The 18,944-nt window shown below is 46.0% G+C and overlaps 1 protein-coding gene across 7 annotated transcripts in view; it reads right to left on the reverse strand.

Annotated features, from left to right (window-relative positions):
- Positions 1–18,944, reverse strand: part of ARHGAP32 (Rho GTPase activating protein 32) — a 256,801-nt gene that overhangs the window by 89,275 nt on the left and 148,582 nt on the right. For all 7 annotated transcript variants that reach the window (XM_074561427.1, XM_074561425.1, XM_074561426.1 and 4 more), the window contains one exon: positions 11,559–11,645. In XM_074561427.1, coding sequence (XP_074417528.1) covers positions 11,559–11,645 — 87 coding nt within the window. The remainder of the gene's footprint in view (positions 1–11,558; positions 11,646–18,944) is intronic.

Genomic DNA, 18,944 nt, shown 5'->3' on the forward strand with positions numbered 1-18,944 from the left:
ATTATTATAACTTTAAGGAAATTATAAATCTTTAAAACTTAAAGGGAGTTTGCACTAAGGCAACATAAAGCTCCATTCTGCTGTCAGGCAGCTGCACATATGTTTAGAAGAAAATAAAATATAAGGTGGAGGGAGCTTTAAATAAGGTGAGAATGATGGAAACACAAAACTTCCGAGCTCCACCTGGGATCACAGGACACGGACACATGAGGGAAGATGAAGGGAACATACGTATGGACAGATCGCAAGGCAGAAGGCAAAGGAGAAAGTTTAGTATATTTATGTGGTGAATCCTTAATAGCCTTATCCCACAGAAGAAATTAATCTCTTCTAGCATTAATTATCAGTTTATTATCAATTCATTGCGATCAGCAGGAAAACAGAGATTTTAATGGAAACCACTAGAGCTTTTCACCTCTAAGAATTATACTTCCTTGTGCTCCCTGATTCCAATTACAGATAGGAACACTAAAACCACACGTGGGAACACACGGCTGCCCAAGACCCGAATGACAGCAGTACTTCTGCTTGTTCTGATGGCTTTTGGAAACTCCCCACGATGAGGCACACACGGCTCCCCGGGCGCCGAGCTGAGATAAGCCGTGACCTTCCAGCGGTTTCTCCATCACTCAGAAAAGCAGCTTTGCCAGGAGCACCCAGACAGGAGGCAAATATTTGGCTCAGGCTTTGGTGGCAATCGGTTTCGTGCAGGTACAGAGAAAAAAGGGCAGGCTGAGATGACCTAACGCAAACCTACCATGTGTATGGCATTTGAAACGGCATTTTTCCTCCCACAAAAAAGCCAATTTCTGAATGGCAGCCCTATTTCTGGCAGACACCTAATGAACTCGAAGCAGGATTTACAACTCCCAACATGTGAATGAAATTCCCTGCTCTCCTGACATGTTATAATTTAAACAATTCAAAATCAATCATCTCTTTAGTAAAATTAGACCGTAAGAGCAGCAGGTCACAGAGGGACACAGGGGTGAAGGGGAGGGCGGCCACGGCATGGGGGACGGCTTTTCTACACTTCAGAAAATTCAAGTAATAACCCAACATGAGCTGACAGCCACAAAGGAAATACTTCAAAGCCACTAAGAGACCAACTGCTAAGTAACGGGAACTAAAAATTCTACCGTCCTCCAGGTAGCAAGGCAAGGAGTGACTGCGTATGTACTTACAAATGATTACATGGACATTGCGCGTATTTAAATACAACACCCTTTTTGCCCTGTGCCCCAAACGAGCTATAACCTACGCAGCGCTTGATCGCAGAGAAGAAACGCGGTTTCATCAAAGGAAGGAGGCACCACTATCCTTTAAAACAAACCAACGAAGAAAAAACCCTTTGAAAATGGCTCGCCTGAGGTTAGTAAAACAAAACAAAACAAAAACTTTCCCAATGACTTGCCTGAGGTTAGCTGAAGCTTAGGCAGATATAGATCTCAATTTTCTTAAGTCTTACTGCTTGGGCACATCACTGAAGCTGGTTTTTTATTTTTTTATTTTTTTTAAGTGACCAAAGCACAGAAGCATGTTTTTGTTGACACTAATTGCTGGGAGGGAAAGATTTTGTAGGTCCTAAACCAAGAAACTTTTCTGGGAAAAAAAGCCCATAACCCCAGTTATTGTTCCCATGCAACAGAACGTGCATCTGCCACATCACAGAACCATGGAATGGTTGGGGTTGGAAGGGACCTTAAAAATCATCTCGTTCCAACCCCCCTGCCCTGGGCAGGGACACCTCCCACCAGACCAGATAGCAGAAACTTAGAAGCATGGAGATGATTAAAAACATGGTGTACAAACCCATTTATCTTGACACCCCAGAATGAAGCAAAAAATGTTAACGATATTTGGAAAATATCACTAAGATCTAAGAAAAGCCCCGCAGTCTGCCTCCAGGGATGCTCTTCCCCAAGGACACGTGCGGGCCCAGCCCCTTCTGCAGCCCGTTCCCCTGGCACCCCCCCAGGGCTATCAGAGGGTGTCGGAGGGAATATCTCTGCCGACTCCTGCTCCTCTGGGGAGGGTTACAGAGGCAGAAAATACGAACGTTTCAAGGAAAAAGGTATGCAAGCAGGGATGTAAAAGATGTAGCTGACCAAAACTCAAGGAAGGGTGAAATGTGATCTAGAAAGCACAAGGAACAGAAGCAGCTTTGGAGAAGTTTTGTTAACAGGGCTGGAGCCAAAAGGGAAAATAGCTGCTTTTCTGGCAGCATCAGTTTTAAGAAGAAACACTGAAAAGTGGTGCCAAGACCCAGGAGATGAAACATTTAAGCCAGGCCATCTTTAATATCCAATATCCCTAATGGGGTCCTTTAAAAAGGTAGATGCCAAAGTTTGAAATAAATACAGTGTGTTAAAAAAATGCATCATTAGAAAACCAGAAAGTCAGTTCCTCCTCATCTGTCCAAGCCTGAGCCCTCGATTACAAAGGTGCTCTGCAGTCCCTTAACAACGCCAGGGTACAATTGCATTCGTGTCCCCATCCCACGGCCCGCCTGCACCTCCCCAGCTTTTCAAGCCTGGGGGCTGCCAGTCCCTGCGAGGAAGCGGAGAACTCGGAACCCACAGCAGGTCTACGATGGACGGATCCTGAGGCGTTTCACACCCCCAGTGATAATGTTCCCGAAGGAGCTGAGTGTTCGCTGAACCCGGTGCCGTTATCGCCGTTAGATAACACGCAGCGACAAGAAACACCTCCCTGACGGCTCTGAACAAACTCGGGGCACAAACCTGCTCTGTAACTCAAGGAAAGCCCTAATGAATACAACGATTTAAGGAACAAGCTCAGTTCACACACCCCCTGTGAATTCTGTCATTAATTCTTCTAAAACAAAACTTATTTTTAATTTAACATGCAGTCAGTGATAAATCCAGTCGAGCAAAGCACCCCTAGTTATTGAGGAAGACAACGGCATCGAACACTTCAGTGTTTTATCACCAAAACAACTCAATTACAAATTTTCTTTAGAATATCAGAGTTTAACTAAGCAAGGCACGCTCACTGTAACTGTAGGACATAACTTTTGACAACTCTCCAAATTAGAGAATTTTGCCATTTTGCTCACTGGCAGTAAATATTTGCTACAAACAATGAGAACGACACATTTTTGATTTACTGCTAAAGCATCTTTACACGCATGCTATTTATTTTGATGTAGTTTCTGTGCCTTGAGAGTGCCTTTTCTTCACTAACCTGCTTGTCCTACATTTTATGTCCAAGCAACCTGTTGTGTGGAAGTGTAGACGCCCTTCCAAGGGCTACGAGCTTTATCTCCACGCAAGTCGTTCAGGTTTGAGGCATCAAAACTGCGCACCTTGTCTTTCTCCTGATGCCTGCTTAGCCACCTAACATCTAACATGAATTCCTTGTTGATCCAAGTAACTTTGCAGCCTGCAGAAGATGATTCTGGATGAAAGTGCTTTGGACTATCTGTCCCAAAGGGCTGTCAATCTTCCAAAGTAAACAGGCGCTGTAATATTGCTATTAAAAACACAGGCATGTTAAACTTCTCCATAAGGAATAAACATCAAGGCAGCTAAGAAAAACAGGAACATCCACCACAATCCTCCTCTTATTTTGGACCCGAACCAAGCCCATCTCTTGGAGAAGTTGTAAAACAAGTAAAGTTGTAGACAAACTGCTCCTCTGCAAGGCATTGACGCTTGCTTAGTTACTCAATGTCTCTGCAGAATAAAGCCAACCGTCCTCTTCAATTTGTGGCCGGGCCCAGCCTCGTCTACGAAGCAGCACATGACAATCAGAAGCCCGGCCAAAATGCATCGCTTACAGAAAGAAACCATAATGGCTATCCTGTCCTCCTGGATTGCAACAGTGATTTTCACTTTTGCTTCAGAGCTAAGTAGGATACAATTTGGGTACAAGACGATTCATCTCTCTAATTCAGCGCTTGCCTTCTGAAGGCAAAACGCCCAAAGGACACGACATTAACAAACAACCGTATAATTGTCAAAGCTTCTGTTGCTTAAAAAAAGCTTCCACGGCAGCACATTCATGCGATACTGCATTTTATTCTGAGAACTACTTTTCCCTCTTGCTCATCAGCCCTTCCTAGACCAGGGCCACACTGACGTTCATTCAGCCGGCAGGTCTCCACCGCCTCACTCCACGCGAGTCTGATGCACGGGCAGGCTGCTATCTTGGGGTGATCTTTTTCCAATACCTTCTTTCCCTAGTAAAAAACACTCTCAAATAAATTCAGAAGACCATTTGTCTCCTGGAGCTGACGGCTGAAGCCACTAACAGAGAGCACAGCAAGTCTCTAGGTTTGAGCAGCCTGGGCTGGTGGAGGTGTCCCTGCCCAGGGCAGGGGGTGGAACAAGGTGGTCTTTAAGGTCCCTTCCAACCCGAACCAGTTTGTGATTCTGTCTTTGGTATACTGGAGGGACAGCTTGAAATGCATCTAAATTTGCAGCTGCTGAAGTAAAGTGCTTTAGCACAAGCAGTTCTATGACAGCATTTCTCTCTGCAGCGTCGCTCAATAAATAAATCATTCAATTCCAAATCCATGCCCAGCTAGAACCCTGTCACTGTGTCTCAAGCAACCAGAGTCATGAACAAGAAAGAACCCTGCTGGCCCCGTTTCTTTCACAATATATACTTAAATAGAGAAAAAACCAGAGAGCCACAAATGGGGAAATTAAATACCAAGTCATTTTTCATCTCATGTTACCGGTTACGCACAAAAGCACTGAATCTGCTCTGCAGCTGGGAATGGAGTGAAGGACAAGTCCCACTGGCTGGGACACGAAACCCCCAAGCCCAGATGAGACATGGGTGCTGCTGTGGGTCAGTGCAACGCTGCTCCTGGGTTCACTACACCCTCCCGTGCAGCACAGGAGACACGGCTAACTTCTGCACTTCCATCCCGCAGTCCCGAAGAGCACAAACACACTGCAAATGGCCAAAGCAAGCACACAGCACAGCCCTTGGAAGCTTTCCTCCCAGCGCCCAGCGCAGACATCCCGCCCGCTGCCCGACTGTACGCTCCGGAATAAAAGGCGGCAAAGACAAGGGGACAAAAATCCTCTTTACCTCAAAACTGCTCCTTCCCTTGTTAGATGTCTAAACCACTCGCGTGAATTAACGAACGCAGAGCTGCGCACAAATCCCACGACGAACAGAGGGTAGGGGGCAATATGCTTTTAAACCAGGGAAAGGACACAGCACACCACAGCGTTAACCCTGTCTGATGTGGGCGCTGCCCTAGCCATACCACTGTTCGGCGGCAAAACTCCAAAAAAAGTCAGTCACATCCTTGCCCTTGATGATTATTAACCCAATTAATGAACGAATTCATCCTTTAGCATTCTCATAAAAGCTACAGAGTAATCGATGTTAATTATGCAGTTCTTAAAGGTTTCGAATGCAATTCAATACCTCTTCTCTCTTCCCTACAGATGCTAGTTTCCTTTCAAAAAGCCTGGAAGAGACCCAGGTTTTCCAAAGACACTACACCTTGGCATTGCCTGAGCTTTGAATGCAGCCCAACAGCACTTTTCAGGCTGCTTGCCAGCTTCATCCATTCTTTATTAATCCACGTTACTATTGTCACTTCGTTTTTATTTATTGCTGCTGAGAGCAGAAGGCATGTAGCATATGACCTAAGATCAACCGTTCCAGCACAGAACATCAAGTGATGGATTAGCACTGTGGAAACAAGGATTTTAGCTGCTTTCTTTTGACTAACGTAAAACAGCCCTCCTCGCCCGAGAAATGCTTAGGACAGAGGTTTCAACGTTTGTGAACATCTGGAAAAATATTCAATCCAAAAAGGTCAGGTTTTAAAAAGTTTTGGGGACTTACAAATAAATAACCACTATCACAAGAGGGATTTTCAAACACTTGCAAGCACATGAGGTACCCAACCCTCACTGACAAACCTGGCGGTGGAAGTTGCATTTCTCTAGGCATTTTGTTGTGTTCATCTTCAGGCAAATGGTACCAAGTGTTAGAAAAGAAGCACAGAAAACAAGCTACGGGGGAAAGGCCGTGACGGTGACCAGCATTTTAATGCATTTTAAACCAGAGTAACTTTCCTGAGCCCTTCTGAGCAGACAAAGCTTTAGGGTCCCTATACGCGGTTTGTAGAAAGCAACTCGCGCGGTGGAATCAGAGCGTACCCTTGCAGCAGAGAATTCTATGTTAGGAAAGGAGAAGCAGGTTAACACATATTCTGAAAACAGATTTTGCGTTGGGTAGGATCCAGCTTGGGTGCTCCACATAGATATATCCCATTAACAAAGATGAGACCAGCCTTTCTCTTTTTTTTAAATATGTATACAAACGACACACAAGTATATGTGTGCGTGTATATGTGTGAATTTGGCCCCTAGAGTCACCTGTTTAAAGACCTGCAGCTTTTCACGGGAGGAGTGTTGGTAGCACTTGCTCAGTAGTTTTTCTCTAGGTATTTGAGCTTCAATCGCACAAGACAAAACTATTAATATATTAAAGAACAAGCCTTTTTAAAAAAAAAAAACAAACGAAAACCAATAATGCGAAAGTTTTTTGAATGTTTGACTCAAAAATCCTACTGCAAGCAATTTGTGGGGATCCCACTTGGATCCCATTTTTTCCTGGCATTCTCACCGCTGCCCTTGAAGCACTTATTATCACAACCACACTTCCAGGCGTGGAACGCGGGAAGGGGCTGCCTTCGGAGTTTTGCAAATACTGTTCTTCAAACAGAAGATACCGCGCTTGAATCTCCTGCAAGGCAGAGCTGGGAGATACAAGCGGCACAGATTTGCGTAAATGCCTTCCTCTAGTCCATCAGAGACCTTATTCTCTCAATCAAAAGGAACACAGCACAGACAGCGATGGCTGCCTCGAACAAAAAACAGGAACGGGGCAAAGTACGGGGCATCCTGTCCAACAAAGCCACGGGGCTCAACTTACTGCCAGCCTGGGGTCTGCAAACGCCAGCAGGAAAAGGGAGAAAACCCATTCTTGGACCAGGAGAGCTTCCTGTTTTGAGAAAAGCCTTGGAATTCTACCTAAATTGCAGCAGAAAGAGGCTTCCTTTGCTGGACGTTGGTGTTATCCCATGAAAAGCAGGGAACGGAGAAGGTAGCGTGGCTTGGTTCTGAGATCCCAACACTCAGGCTGTGGTTAAGGGTCTGCCGCGAGATCTAGTCCCAAGACTTCTTTAAACATCACTCCCACGCTTGCACAGTCTGACATTGCTGGTTTCTAGCGCCTGTCATTTCTGTTTCAACAACCTACCTGCGATAATGGGAACGCACAATAAAAGACACAAGAGACGGAGAGAGTTGAAGGTCTCCCTTAGAACACGAACGTTTTCACAACTGGTCTCTTGTTCTCTCCTTGCTGTTCAAAATTTCACAAATAAATGATGTTTAATCTGCTGAAATGCTGCAAATCTCATGTGGTAATTAGTACTGCATGCTTTGAATTTTTCTTCCGTTTTTCAGAACAGAAGCTTCGATTGGCCACTCTTACATTGTCATATTTAAAGACGCACGCAGGTAGTTGCTGCTGTAATGTCGCGCAAATCCAAACCCAAAAACCTTGAAAAGGCAGATTTTCAGCCTGCTTTACAACTCGACAAAACATGTGGGATGGATTAGCCTATTTCAACCGTTTTGCAGGCTCTTACTCTTGGTGATTTATTCTCAACATACACAGTAACCCCTTTTAAACGTGTTGCAGACCTTGTAAATTCTTTGCGCATCCCCGTGGAAGTGAGTGAGGGTCGCACACAGTCCATGCGTGCAGGTCCTGCAGGTCCAACGTGAGCTCGCGAAGGGCTCAGACGGTCCCCGTGGCCCTTTAAGGACCGCGGTTATCGTTAAGGCTTTGCACTTGCTGGCGGCAGAGTTCCCAAGGCTCACGGGTAACGCTCCTCACACCACACCTCGCAGGATTTTATGTTTCTCTGTCTCCTACAGAAAAAACAGGCTCTACCATTCTTTAGAGATATTTTCCTCCCTAGCAGAAATGCCTGTGGGGTACTGCCAGTGCTTTGGGAAAGTGCAAACCCCAAACATTATTCCTTTTCCCCAAAATCTTTCCTCAAATTTCAAGCATTTGTAGATTGTTTAAAAGTCTTCTTTCCTTCCTTCCTTCCTTCCATCCCTCCCTCCCTCCATCACAGAAAGGGATTTTGTTTACTTCTCTTTTAATAACAGCGATCTTTCAACAGCAGTAACTGTACATGTCCTGAAAGCAATCTTCTAGAAATGAAAGTTAAACACTGCAATCTTACTTGGGAAAAAGGAAAATCCACCTATGTTGCTCTAAAAAAACCGCACAAAGCCAAACCCTCCTATCATCAGCTCTTTCCAATAGAATTCAAACCCCCACCTTTGCCATTTACTAGTTTTCAAGTTTAACTTTGTTCAAAGAAATCAAAAGAAGAGTCCTATCTTTCCACTTCTCAGCAACACTCAGCACAGCTCTCTACATTCCCACTCTTCTTAAAAGCCAACAAACTGGATTAATTTTTTGAGGTCTCCAAATAGAAGAAAAACTGAATAGAGACTTAAAAATCCCCCCTCTGAACCTCACTCAAAGCTTGTATTTCACAAGCTGACTTGCAGCAGAAACGTCTCACAAATACAACTCCAACAATTTTTATTTTTTTTCCCCAAATGTTATCTGGGAAGGTTTTGCAAAATAGGCATCAAACAATACTTCTCTTTACACCACTAAAATTATACTTACAGATGGGAAAGAGTGGGCTAGAATTTCCCCCGTGTAAATGCCGAACTGCAGCCTGGCAAGCACAGCCAAGACTGAGCCGGGTGTTTTAAAAGTCTAATGTTCAAAAGCTTGGGTTTGTTGTCTGCTCCAGAGTGAAATGACAAAATAAATGTCTTTTGATGGACCACACAGCACACAGATTGTATCTGGGCAAAGCACAGCGGTATAACGCATTCAACGCCAAAGCTAGGTTTTTAGCCAATTTCTTTAAGATGTGTAATCTAAAATTGCCAGGATGGCCAAACGCCCTTGCTTTTCACCGCACTATCTGGTTTTGCAACAAATCACAAATATCTTAAAGCTTTGAAATTTATATGGTTTAGCCTCAATTATCAGACTTCGTTTTCTCTCCGTCCATCTGAGAAACCATGGAGATTTCTGCCAGCTGCTGCAGCAGGCTGAACACCAATGTTAGTAGCACATCCAAAAGGCGAGCAAAGGGAAATTTTTTTTATAGCCGCCTTTTTTTTCCTCCCTCCTTCAATACTTTTGGCCTGATACAGATGCATCCTGCCAAAATCTCTCCCCACTGCACTATCATTCCATGAGCTATTTCACACCTCCCCTTCAATTCTAATGGGGAGCCAAATCCATCCAGACGCCGCTGGTATCCAACGCGTGACAGAATGGAATCTTTCCCTGGACATTAGGAGAGGCCGTGCGATGTCAGGGGTGAAGGATCTCCACGGTCCAAACGCTGCTCAGCTGTGCGGTTCCTTCCATGCCTTTCCCTTCATTGAATCCAGATGCCACAACTTCTCAAGCTCTGTAAGGATCTGAGAGGCAGGGACACAGACTGACACGCGAGAGGTGAATCACAGGCTTGGGGTGGGGAGAAATTCGAGCTAGCCAGAAGGATTACTTAAAAAAGAAAAAAAAAACCAGAAAAAAAAGGAAAAGGTGGCTGGTTCTGTACCCATCCTTTAAAGCGATGAGGCCAACTACCTTCATTTCACTTTAGTAACACTGAAAAAGAAGGTAACAGAACTTCTCAGCAGTTGGGCATGGTTCAAGCCTCTTGATCTACTGGAGAGCAGCTCAGTTAAGTAGCATCTTCTTTAGCCAAGGCACAGAATTCCCCACATTGTCCCCATCCCTGCACTGTATTCCCAGAAATGTCCCCGCGAAGCATCCAGGAGTCTGACAAGTGTCAGCCAAGCTGCTGGGCTCCCCTCCGTCACCCCGCACGCTCTGCACCGGCCCTTTGCTGCTCCTGGGGCTTCCTCTTGCACAAACACATTCCGCGGGGTTTGAGGACACAGTTACACCTGAAGGTGTCCCGTCAGTAAGGCAGGTAGAAAGATCAGAAGTGGTATGCTCCAGGGTTAGAGAAAAACTGTTCTATAAATTATTGTTGTGTTCTAGAGGCTCACCTGAAACATTAAACATTAAGCACTGCGGATGCAGTCCCAAATGTGAGGACTCAAAATGTATTGAAATCTCGTTCTCGGTCACCGTACTGCTCTCGGCTGGGACACAGACATGTGTCCACCGTTAAATTTTGCAGTGCTGCTTGTTAGCTTGGATTGGTTTTCTGAAAAGTGGCTATTTTGAATGAATCTGGCTACAGCTGGGTTAGAACAGCACTAGCAAAATGCCCCAACACAGGCAAGTTTGAGAGATGTTCACTTCCAGCCTCTCTTCCCTCTCCCCAAGAGCACTATTTACACACACGTGTACGTGCACGCGTGTACCTGCCCCTAAGGAGAATGATTCCGTGTGCTCCTGTCACCATAGCCCAGCTTGTGCCAAGCTCCACCTCCGAAGCAGAGCAGGATCCTGCGCTCCTCGGCTCTCTCAGGACGCCCCGCACCAGTGCGCGCACGGAGGTAGGGCAGAAGTTCACCGCAAATTCACGTTTCCGTGTGTACCAATGTCACTATGCCGGCACAATCCGACAGCAAATACTTCCCTACCCCACACAATTCAGTCATAGGTAACACAGCTGTGTCTACGCCTTACACTTCCTTTTTGTACCCGAGAAATGTCAGAATTACATAAGGAGCTTTAAAAAAGAGACAGACACCACGGTGACTCCCATTAGCATTGAGCATAAATTGATAAGATGGACGCTCACAAAGTGCTGAGATGAATCATGAAAAGAACTGCTACGCTAAGACCAGACAAATGACCACACGCAGGCATTAACTCTCAACTGAATTTGTCAATGCAGTCTGTCTCCCACGAACAACAATTTCATTCAGCATATTAAAATACGATAACCTGTTCTGTAGCATCTTATAATCTTATAAGCATCACCATCCCCGTATTAGCAGAGAGGGAATCTGTGGCATGAAGCACTTTGATACCCCGGTAGCAGAGGCAGCGGGAGAATTCCGCACCAGATGTCTGGAGACGTAACTGGGAAGAGATGAAGAATCCCCATCTCCTGGCTGCCAGCAGCACGCCTTGATTCTCCCTCGCGTACTTGCCCTGTCTGTGTCTGGCGTGTTCGTGTGTCGGTGGGTGCTCCCCCACCGCTGCCAGGCACACGTAGGCGCAGCCCGAGCACGCACGCTCGCGTCTCCAGGCTAACCGTTGTGCAGCTCTGCACAAACCGTAGCGAGGATTATTTGCTTAACAGCCTCCTGTTTTCCCCTCGATGCTCCTTTTCTTAAGATTAGCTGGCGGCAGCACCACAGAGAGCATCCTTTTGAGGACTGAGTTAGGGAAGAAGTGGAAAAAACCCCACACACGCGGCAGAAAAGTGTCGTATGAAAATATTAGGAGGCTGTGTTGCCAAACATAATGCAACATAGGCTGGAAAAGGAGGTGGGGGGAGAAAACATGGCATTTACCTGACAAGAGATCTGTACAAGGTAGACCAGTTCCTTGGATTCACAGCCGTTTCTCGTTACTTCATTCTGTTCCTCCGGGAGCGAAAGCTACACCAAGGGGAGGGGGTGGAGAGAGGAGAGAGAGAGAAAGAGCAGGTCAGTGAGCAGGGATAAACCAGGCATGGAATAATGCATGAAGCACAACATCCACAGCAACTTGCTCCAAGACATGCCGAGTATCAGGGAATCAGGGAAGCGCTCGGCTGTCTGGAGCCGTCAGATAGAAAATATTCAGCATTCCTGGCTTACACAGACCCTCCAATGCCATTGGATTTTGGCGTCTCACCTGATAGTTTAAAAATAAAAATATGGTTCAAAAACAAAACAATCCTAGGAAGGCAAACTGTTCAAGGCAGGGATTAAACCTCTAGCTTAGCAGTCTGCAAAATTAATTGTTCACTGAAAATCTCTCTATAAGTATTCATGTATCAGATAACAGTGATTCTTCCCCCCCCCAGTTTTATTCATTTTTTTATTTTATATGTTGAGGCAGACATTAGATAATAAAACATATCTCCTAATTTCAGTGTTGTCAAGCAATGTATCACAACAGAGAGCTTTATGGCACCATTCATCACATACAGAGTCATTAAATACAACATCAGGATGTGCCTCTTCCCCGAGCAGCGAGGCGAGATTTAACCGTGTCACCCCTGTACATGGAGCGAGCGCCTTGGCTAGTACTAGTCCTAGTCCTGCTGCTCCCACTAGTCCCGGTACCCGAGGGTGAGGAGTCTCAGCCTCCCCGCACACACAGAGCCCTCGCTGCTGCCTCTGCTCCTTGTACGATGGACGTGAACCTGCAGAGAGAAAGCGGTGCTGTACCTGCCAGAGGAGTCACTCGCTTTCTTCCGTAAGCAGAAATGATGCCAGCTTAAAAACAGAAAGGGCTGAAGAGTAGCCCAGGCCTTTTTACACAAAGGTCTTTGGCAACAACACTTCCTCTCTTGGAAAATGCGTACACAAAAGTTTAATTCTGTAATAAAATTGTCATCAGCTAAGACCCAAAAGAACCACCGACAAATGAAAGCAGAAACAAACATAAAAGTGAGGAGAAAGATCACAAATTGCTGTATTTTCATGAACGTAAGCAGGAGAAAATCAGAACCAGGTGACTGGAGGCACGTACCTCCTGAGAAAAACGGAGATGCAAGGCACAATTTGCTCACAGACAAATGACCGCTGCTACCCAGAGTGAATCTAACTTTGCATTTCGCCCGTCTCTCCCTCCTCTTTGTCAGGAAGCTGCAGCGCACGCAAATCCCGCACTCTCCCTTCAGCACACACAACCTCCCGAACACTCCTGTCTTTTCTGATGGTTGTATACTGCTTTGCAGTTAACTAAAAAGATTTCTGGACTACAGAAAGTCTTTAGATTTCATAGTTTATTTTATTTTTATAGCATTAAATGTATTTAGAGGAAGAGAGAGAGGATGTGCAAATGCTCACCACTCTCTCGCTGGTTATGCAAATAGAACTTTCTCCTGCCTTGGGGCAGGCCCTTTTGGTGCACAAATACAAATTTTCCATCAAAGGATTTGTATCAGAAATCAAGTCTGCACTTTCGATCTTCACTGTTGCCCAACAGCGTGGGGTAGTTAAAAAATTGTCCCTACCTGGGCACATCTAGGAGCCTTTCGCTGAGGCTGCTCTTCACATAACTAGAAGGACAAGTCAGCCTGGAAAAAAGACGGCTGAGGGGGGACCTTATCAACGCTTATAAATACTTCAAGGGGGGGTGCCAGGAGGATGGGGCCAGGCTCTTTCCAGTGGTGCCCAGCGACAGGACAAGAGGTGACGGGCACAAACTTGACCATAGGAAGTTCCACCTAAACACGAGGAGGAACTTCTTCACCCTGAGGGTGGCAGAGCCCTGGCACAGGCTGCCCAGAGAGGTGGGGGAGTCTCCGTCTCTGGAGACATCCCAACCCCGCCTGGAGGCGTTCCTGTGCCACCTGCTCTGGGTGACCCTGCTCTGGTAGGGGGTTGGACTGGGTGATCTCCAGAGGTCCCTTCCAACCCTATGATTCTATGATAGTCTTAAAAACCGGTGCAAGCCCATGAAGGTGGAATCCACCTTGTGTCCCCTTCCCTTGGATACTATCGTCACTCTGCCACAAATCACCTCTCTGGAAAACCCATGGAGTGTCTCCCTTGGCCACTGTTGAAGTTTCTCCTGGACAACTCTCTCAGCAAACTCTTCTTTTTGGCTTCTAGACAGCTTCTCATTCCACCTGTAACTTCTCCCTTCAGAGCAAGCTTTGCAGTGAGAGCTTTACAGATTTTTACACACACTGACATCCTCCTAAGGCTAGTGTGCAAGACATTCCCAGAGATACATCTTTCTAACTGCTGCGGAGGATCTTCCACACAGTGAGTTTAATTCCACTAAAAAAAATTGCATTCCAGAAAGAGGTAATTTTAAAGATTTGTAAGAGTGACTTTTCTGTGTGTAACAGCGTGTAGCCTGCTGCCGTTATTGTGATCGAATATGACCATTATTTATTTCTGTGCGGCACGTTTCCCTCACTTTATCATCATTCCTTGCTATCAAATTTCACATTTAAAGTGCCACTGAGTTTTGAAGCTAACCAACAGTCAAACAAACTAGCAAAGCATGCAGTGAAGGAAAGCTAATACGTGGCTGGAGATATTTTCCATGTTTGTCAGGTACCAGCTCCAGTTCAATTAAACGTGGGTTTCCTACTCAGGGAGATAAGTTTCCATCCTTTAATCTTCCCCGTGGTTATTTAGGGTACATACACCTACTCTATCAACCCACAACGAAATTTCAGGCCGTGTGTCCCTGAAGTATATCAGTGCTGAAGGACATGGCTGCAGGCTCCGCTTGACGCCGGCAGCTCCGTGCGCCCGGAACGCCGCAGCCAGGCAGTGAAATCCCCAACACACAAATGCGGCAGCTCCCTAGACACATTCAAGGCCGGATTCTGCACAGCACAATGCGGGGTAGAAAAAGGTACGGGTCGAGTTAAGACAAAGGTTGAATGGCATCACCGTTCCTCTCTCACCTACTGTAACTTACACCCGGCTGGACTCCCGTCAGGCCAAGTCTCTACACGCTCTCGCCCAAAATAGAGAGTGAATCACCTGTAGCGCGAGGTCCCTGTGTGCAGGATGACTCGGTTACAGCAAACTTTGCACTGGGTAGAGCACACCTACCCGAGGATTAACCTACTGATTCGCATTCATCGACTTTACACCCATGTAGTTCGTTTCCACTTCAATGCTTCTGCGCGTCCCCATTTAGACAAACTCGCCGTAGTGAGACCTGACAGTTTAAATCCATCGTATTGCCCTACATATACCCAACTGTCTGATTCCAGAGTAGAGTTGTAAAAGCTAACGGAAGGACTGTTCCTCTCCCTGCAGCCAGCCTTGTGCCCGCTGAGAGACAGGGCAGAATTGTACAGACAGGGAAATCTACCGGGTTTAGCCTGTAACGCAACTGTCCTCGCAGCAAAATACCCCACGAGATGAATATTCGCTTATGCTCCCTGTTCCCCGTGTGCCACAATTTTTGGTTTGCTCTGTTAATAGACACGCATTATTGCTCTTCCAAAAATTGTAGGTGTCATGATGTTTAAAAGCCTTTCCCCCTGCAGCATCCCATATAATTAAAATCCAGGGAGAACAAAGCAAAGGCTCCTCTTGACCTTAGCGGACTCAGAACATGATTCACGGGCAGGATTTGGTTGACTCCAAACTGGGAAATTGATTTTAATCTTCTCAAAGGACAGAGCAAAGACAGCCGGGTGTTGAGGATACCCCGTAAGAGTTTCAATGTGTATCATCTGAGAAAGCTGAAATAATTCGTAACTAGTATTAACGGCGAGATCAAAGCATTAAACAGCATACTTCATATATATATGGCTTGATATATAACCTGAAAAGTTCACTTTTCACATTCAAAATGGCTGTCACGCTTCCTGAACCTGATAAACAATTACGATGCATTAGGTTCTGTTGGGTTCATTTATTATTGGAATATATACGCTTAGCTAGCACAAGCAGATGTGACTGACTTCATAAATTAGGTTTACGGTATCCTAAGCATTTTATGATACACAACGAAAGCCCTAAAGATGGTGCTATGAACACGCCCACGCTAAGAGAGTGCTGTAAATGGTACGTCGAGGTATCATTCAAATCTGTATTTACCCAGCTGGAGGCAAGTTTGTGAGTCTCCACTCTGCCTTGGCATCTTGTAAGACAAAATTAAGCTACATACCTGGTTCATACACAATTTTGCCAAATTGTGCTTGCCAGCCAAGACCTTACTGATCAAATATACAGGCAGGACTAGCCTGAAAACGCTTCTAGTTCGTGGTCTCCCCACCATTGGAGACAAAGCAGCTCATCCCCAGTAAGCCAGCAGATAAAGACAGTGATTACAGGAGTCTCCTGGAGGGGGACAATGTCTTGGTTACTCCTCTTGTAGAGAAAAACAGAGGGGTAAGTAAGCTATGATATGGACCACTCAGAAATCTTATTCAAAAGCTCGGTAGTTGCACAGGGTGCGATTACCCCCCAGAGCAGGGGTTAACAAGAACAGAACACACGCTCTCATCGCTCCTCTCCAAAGTGGCTTTGGAAGCTCCCTTCTGCTCGCCCTCCAAGAATAATCCTGGCCTCAAACTCCGGCAGATCCGCGCTGGCAGCAGGCATTTTAAAGCCTTGTTCGTTTGTCTGGAGCTCCACAACGTTGAGCCTACTGTGACCCTGTCTGGAAGGCGCCCGGGCCCTGCCACGTTCCCCGCACTGAGATGTGAAAGGCAAGGGCTAGCGACTGCGGCGAGGGCTTTCATTAGAGCACAGCCAGCTTCAAAGTGGCCCTGCTTCTGGGCGTTTCACTTGTCAGCGTGACCACAGGCAGAAAAATACTGAAAAATAAAGCTTCTGAGATGCGTACATCTTTATGCTACATATGCTCCTCTTACAAACTACCAAAACTTTAAAAAAATCATTTCCAGGAAAAGCACTACACAAACCTGTTGCCAAGAGTAGGCCTGGTGGCTACTGTATTAAAGTACCAGATCCTCAGCAGGTAAGAGCTGGCTTTGCAAGGTCAGTGGGGCTGTGTCCACTGCTCCTAACCATGTCTCTGACCCCCAGACCTCAAAGTAAGCTCATTTAGTTAGCTCTGCCTTTAATTTCCTTGTTTCCCTCATTTGCCAAGTGATGCTAACTCCCGTCAACCAGCTCTCCTGAAGAAAGGATCATGTGTGCAAAGCTCGTGAAGCGTACCTTTGATTGGTCTATCAGACTTACTTATTTCAACTTCTGCTTCATAAAGCCATGAACATTTGATCTTGCTCACACGCTCGTATCTCAACACGTGAGGACCACAGAGCGGGCGGAGAGCCGGCACGGAGAATGGCGCACGCTTAAAGAAAAGGTTACGAGAGCTTTGGCAAAGCTATCCTATGTGTTCGAGAACGAACACCATGAATATCCCTTGTTTCCAATGACGTAACTCATTTTGCACAGCGCTGTTATCTAAAGCTTAAGATCTTGCAGCTTAAAAAATTTTTAAATTAAAAAAAAAGAACAAAAACAGAAAATAAAAGGAAAAAAGCCAAACTCCGTCTCCTCAATGGAATTAGAGTTAAGGTTAAAATTCAACGTGGAAGGCATTAAATAATTAGATGAAAATCCGACAATTAGAACTATAGGCTAGGAAAACATGCTTGATCCCACCTCCCTTCAGATCATCTCCCTAGCTGTTTGCAGGTAGAAGGAGCAGAGTCGTTCCCCCCAGACGCCAAACCTGCCTGCGTTACCTGTACTTGAAGTAAACCAGTCCACTGAGAAACCATCTCATGTCAGAGTTATGGAGCCTACACTGACCCGGGACATGCCCTGGGAAGACCACTCTAGGGAGCAGCAAAAGCCTGTGGAATAACTCCTATGGCTTCTTGGAGTTGATGTGAATATTCCATATAGCATCTCCCAAGATCTTATCTAAATTCCTCTGAAAACGGTCCCCTCCTTGGGAGCCAGAGGAAAGCCACGATGTCTACAGGTGCTCGCCATGATTTGGTTTGATCTGCATGAAGTGCCACACAGGCGTTATCACCATAAAACCTGCTGTGAAGCAACGGACACACTGCACCTACCTGTGCAGCATGTAACGCAAACACACGTTCTCGTGACGTGAAAAATGCATTTCATGACCAATCAAAGTAATTAAGAGAAGGCTCCGGGGAGACCTTCCAGCCCCTTCCAGTCCCTCAAGGGGCTCCAGGAAAGCTGGGGAGGGACTCTGGAGCAGGGAGGGGAGCCATGGGACGAGGGGGAAGGGTTTTACACTGGCAGAGGGAAGATTGAGATGGATATTGGGAAGAAATTCTTTGTTGTGAGGGCGGTGAGCCCCTGGCCCAGGGTGCCCAGAGAAGCTGTGGCTGCCCCATCCCTGGAGGGGTTCAAGGCCAGGTTGGCCGGGGCTTGGAGCAACCTGGGCTGGTGGGAGGTGTCCCTGCCCAGGGCAGGGGGGTGGGACAAGATGGTCTTTAATGTCCCTTCCAAACCAAAGCATTCCATGATTCTATGATAATATTAAAATTATTTGAAGTTTGCTATAAAGTACAAGCGAGGAAAGCCTCATTAGTTGACCCTCCCCTTTTCTCTTTATGCCACAAACTGTCTGTCCCACCAGCGGCTGGCAGCAGCAGGCAGAGTGGTCCAGGCAGGAGGAGGGGGGGCACAGCAGGATGCGCTGGGGCAGATGGCCATGAATCAGCCTCACGGGCAAGCAGGAGCCTCAGCAGGTTTCATCTCAAACATCATGCACAGCTGTAGACATCTCGAGGAAAGAGGAGATGGCAAGAATGCTGAAGAAGTGTCTTTCGCCAGGAGTTTGAAGTCAGTGGAAAGGCTGATGCTTTTCCTGGCAAAGGATGTGTCATTGTTCCAAGGAAACCTGGTAATCTTTTTACGTTTTTCCGAGATGGAATTTAAGGTTAACTCCCTGGTGATCGCAGCCAGACAGTCACGGCTGACATTTCTGCCGCTCAAACTCAGCCGTAGCAAAAGCTCATTAAGTTTCCACACCACTATTAAATCTGATAATTTTTTCTGACAGCATTAGGAATGGACATTTTTTCTTTTTCTCTCTCTAAACCACCACACTTCTAATGTCTCCCTCATGTCTGTCCTCTCGTTAATTTACGATGTTTGTGCAATTGAGCAAATCAGACAAGGGAAAAACCACAGGACAAACGCCACCTTTATGCATCACTTTGGAATGTATGTATTGGGTGAAAAGTATGTCTGATGGCCAAGAGCAAGAAACACGAGGCTAATTTTCCTGTGAAATATTGCTATGTT

The sequence above is a fragment of the Larus michahellis genome, chromosome 17 (assembly GCF_964199755.1).
Source record: "Larus michahellis chromosome 17, bLarMic1.1, whole genome shotgun sequence".
In the NCBI taxonomy this organism is placed as follows: Eukaryota; Metazoa; Chordata; class Aves; order Charadriiformes; family Laridae; genus Larus; species Larus michahellis.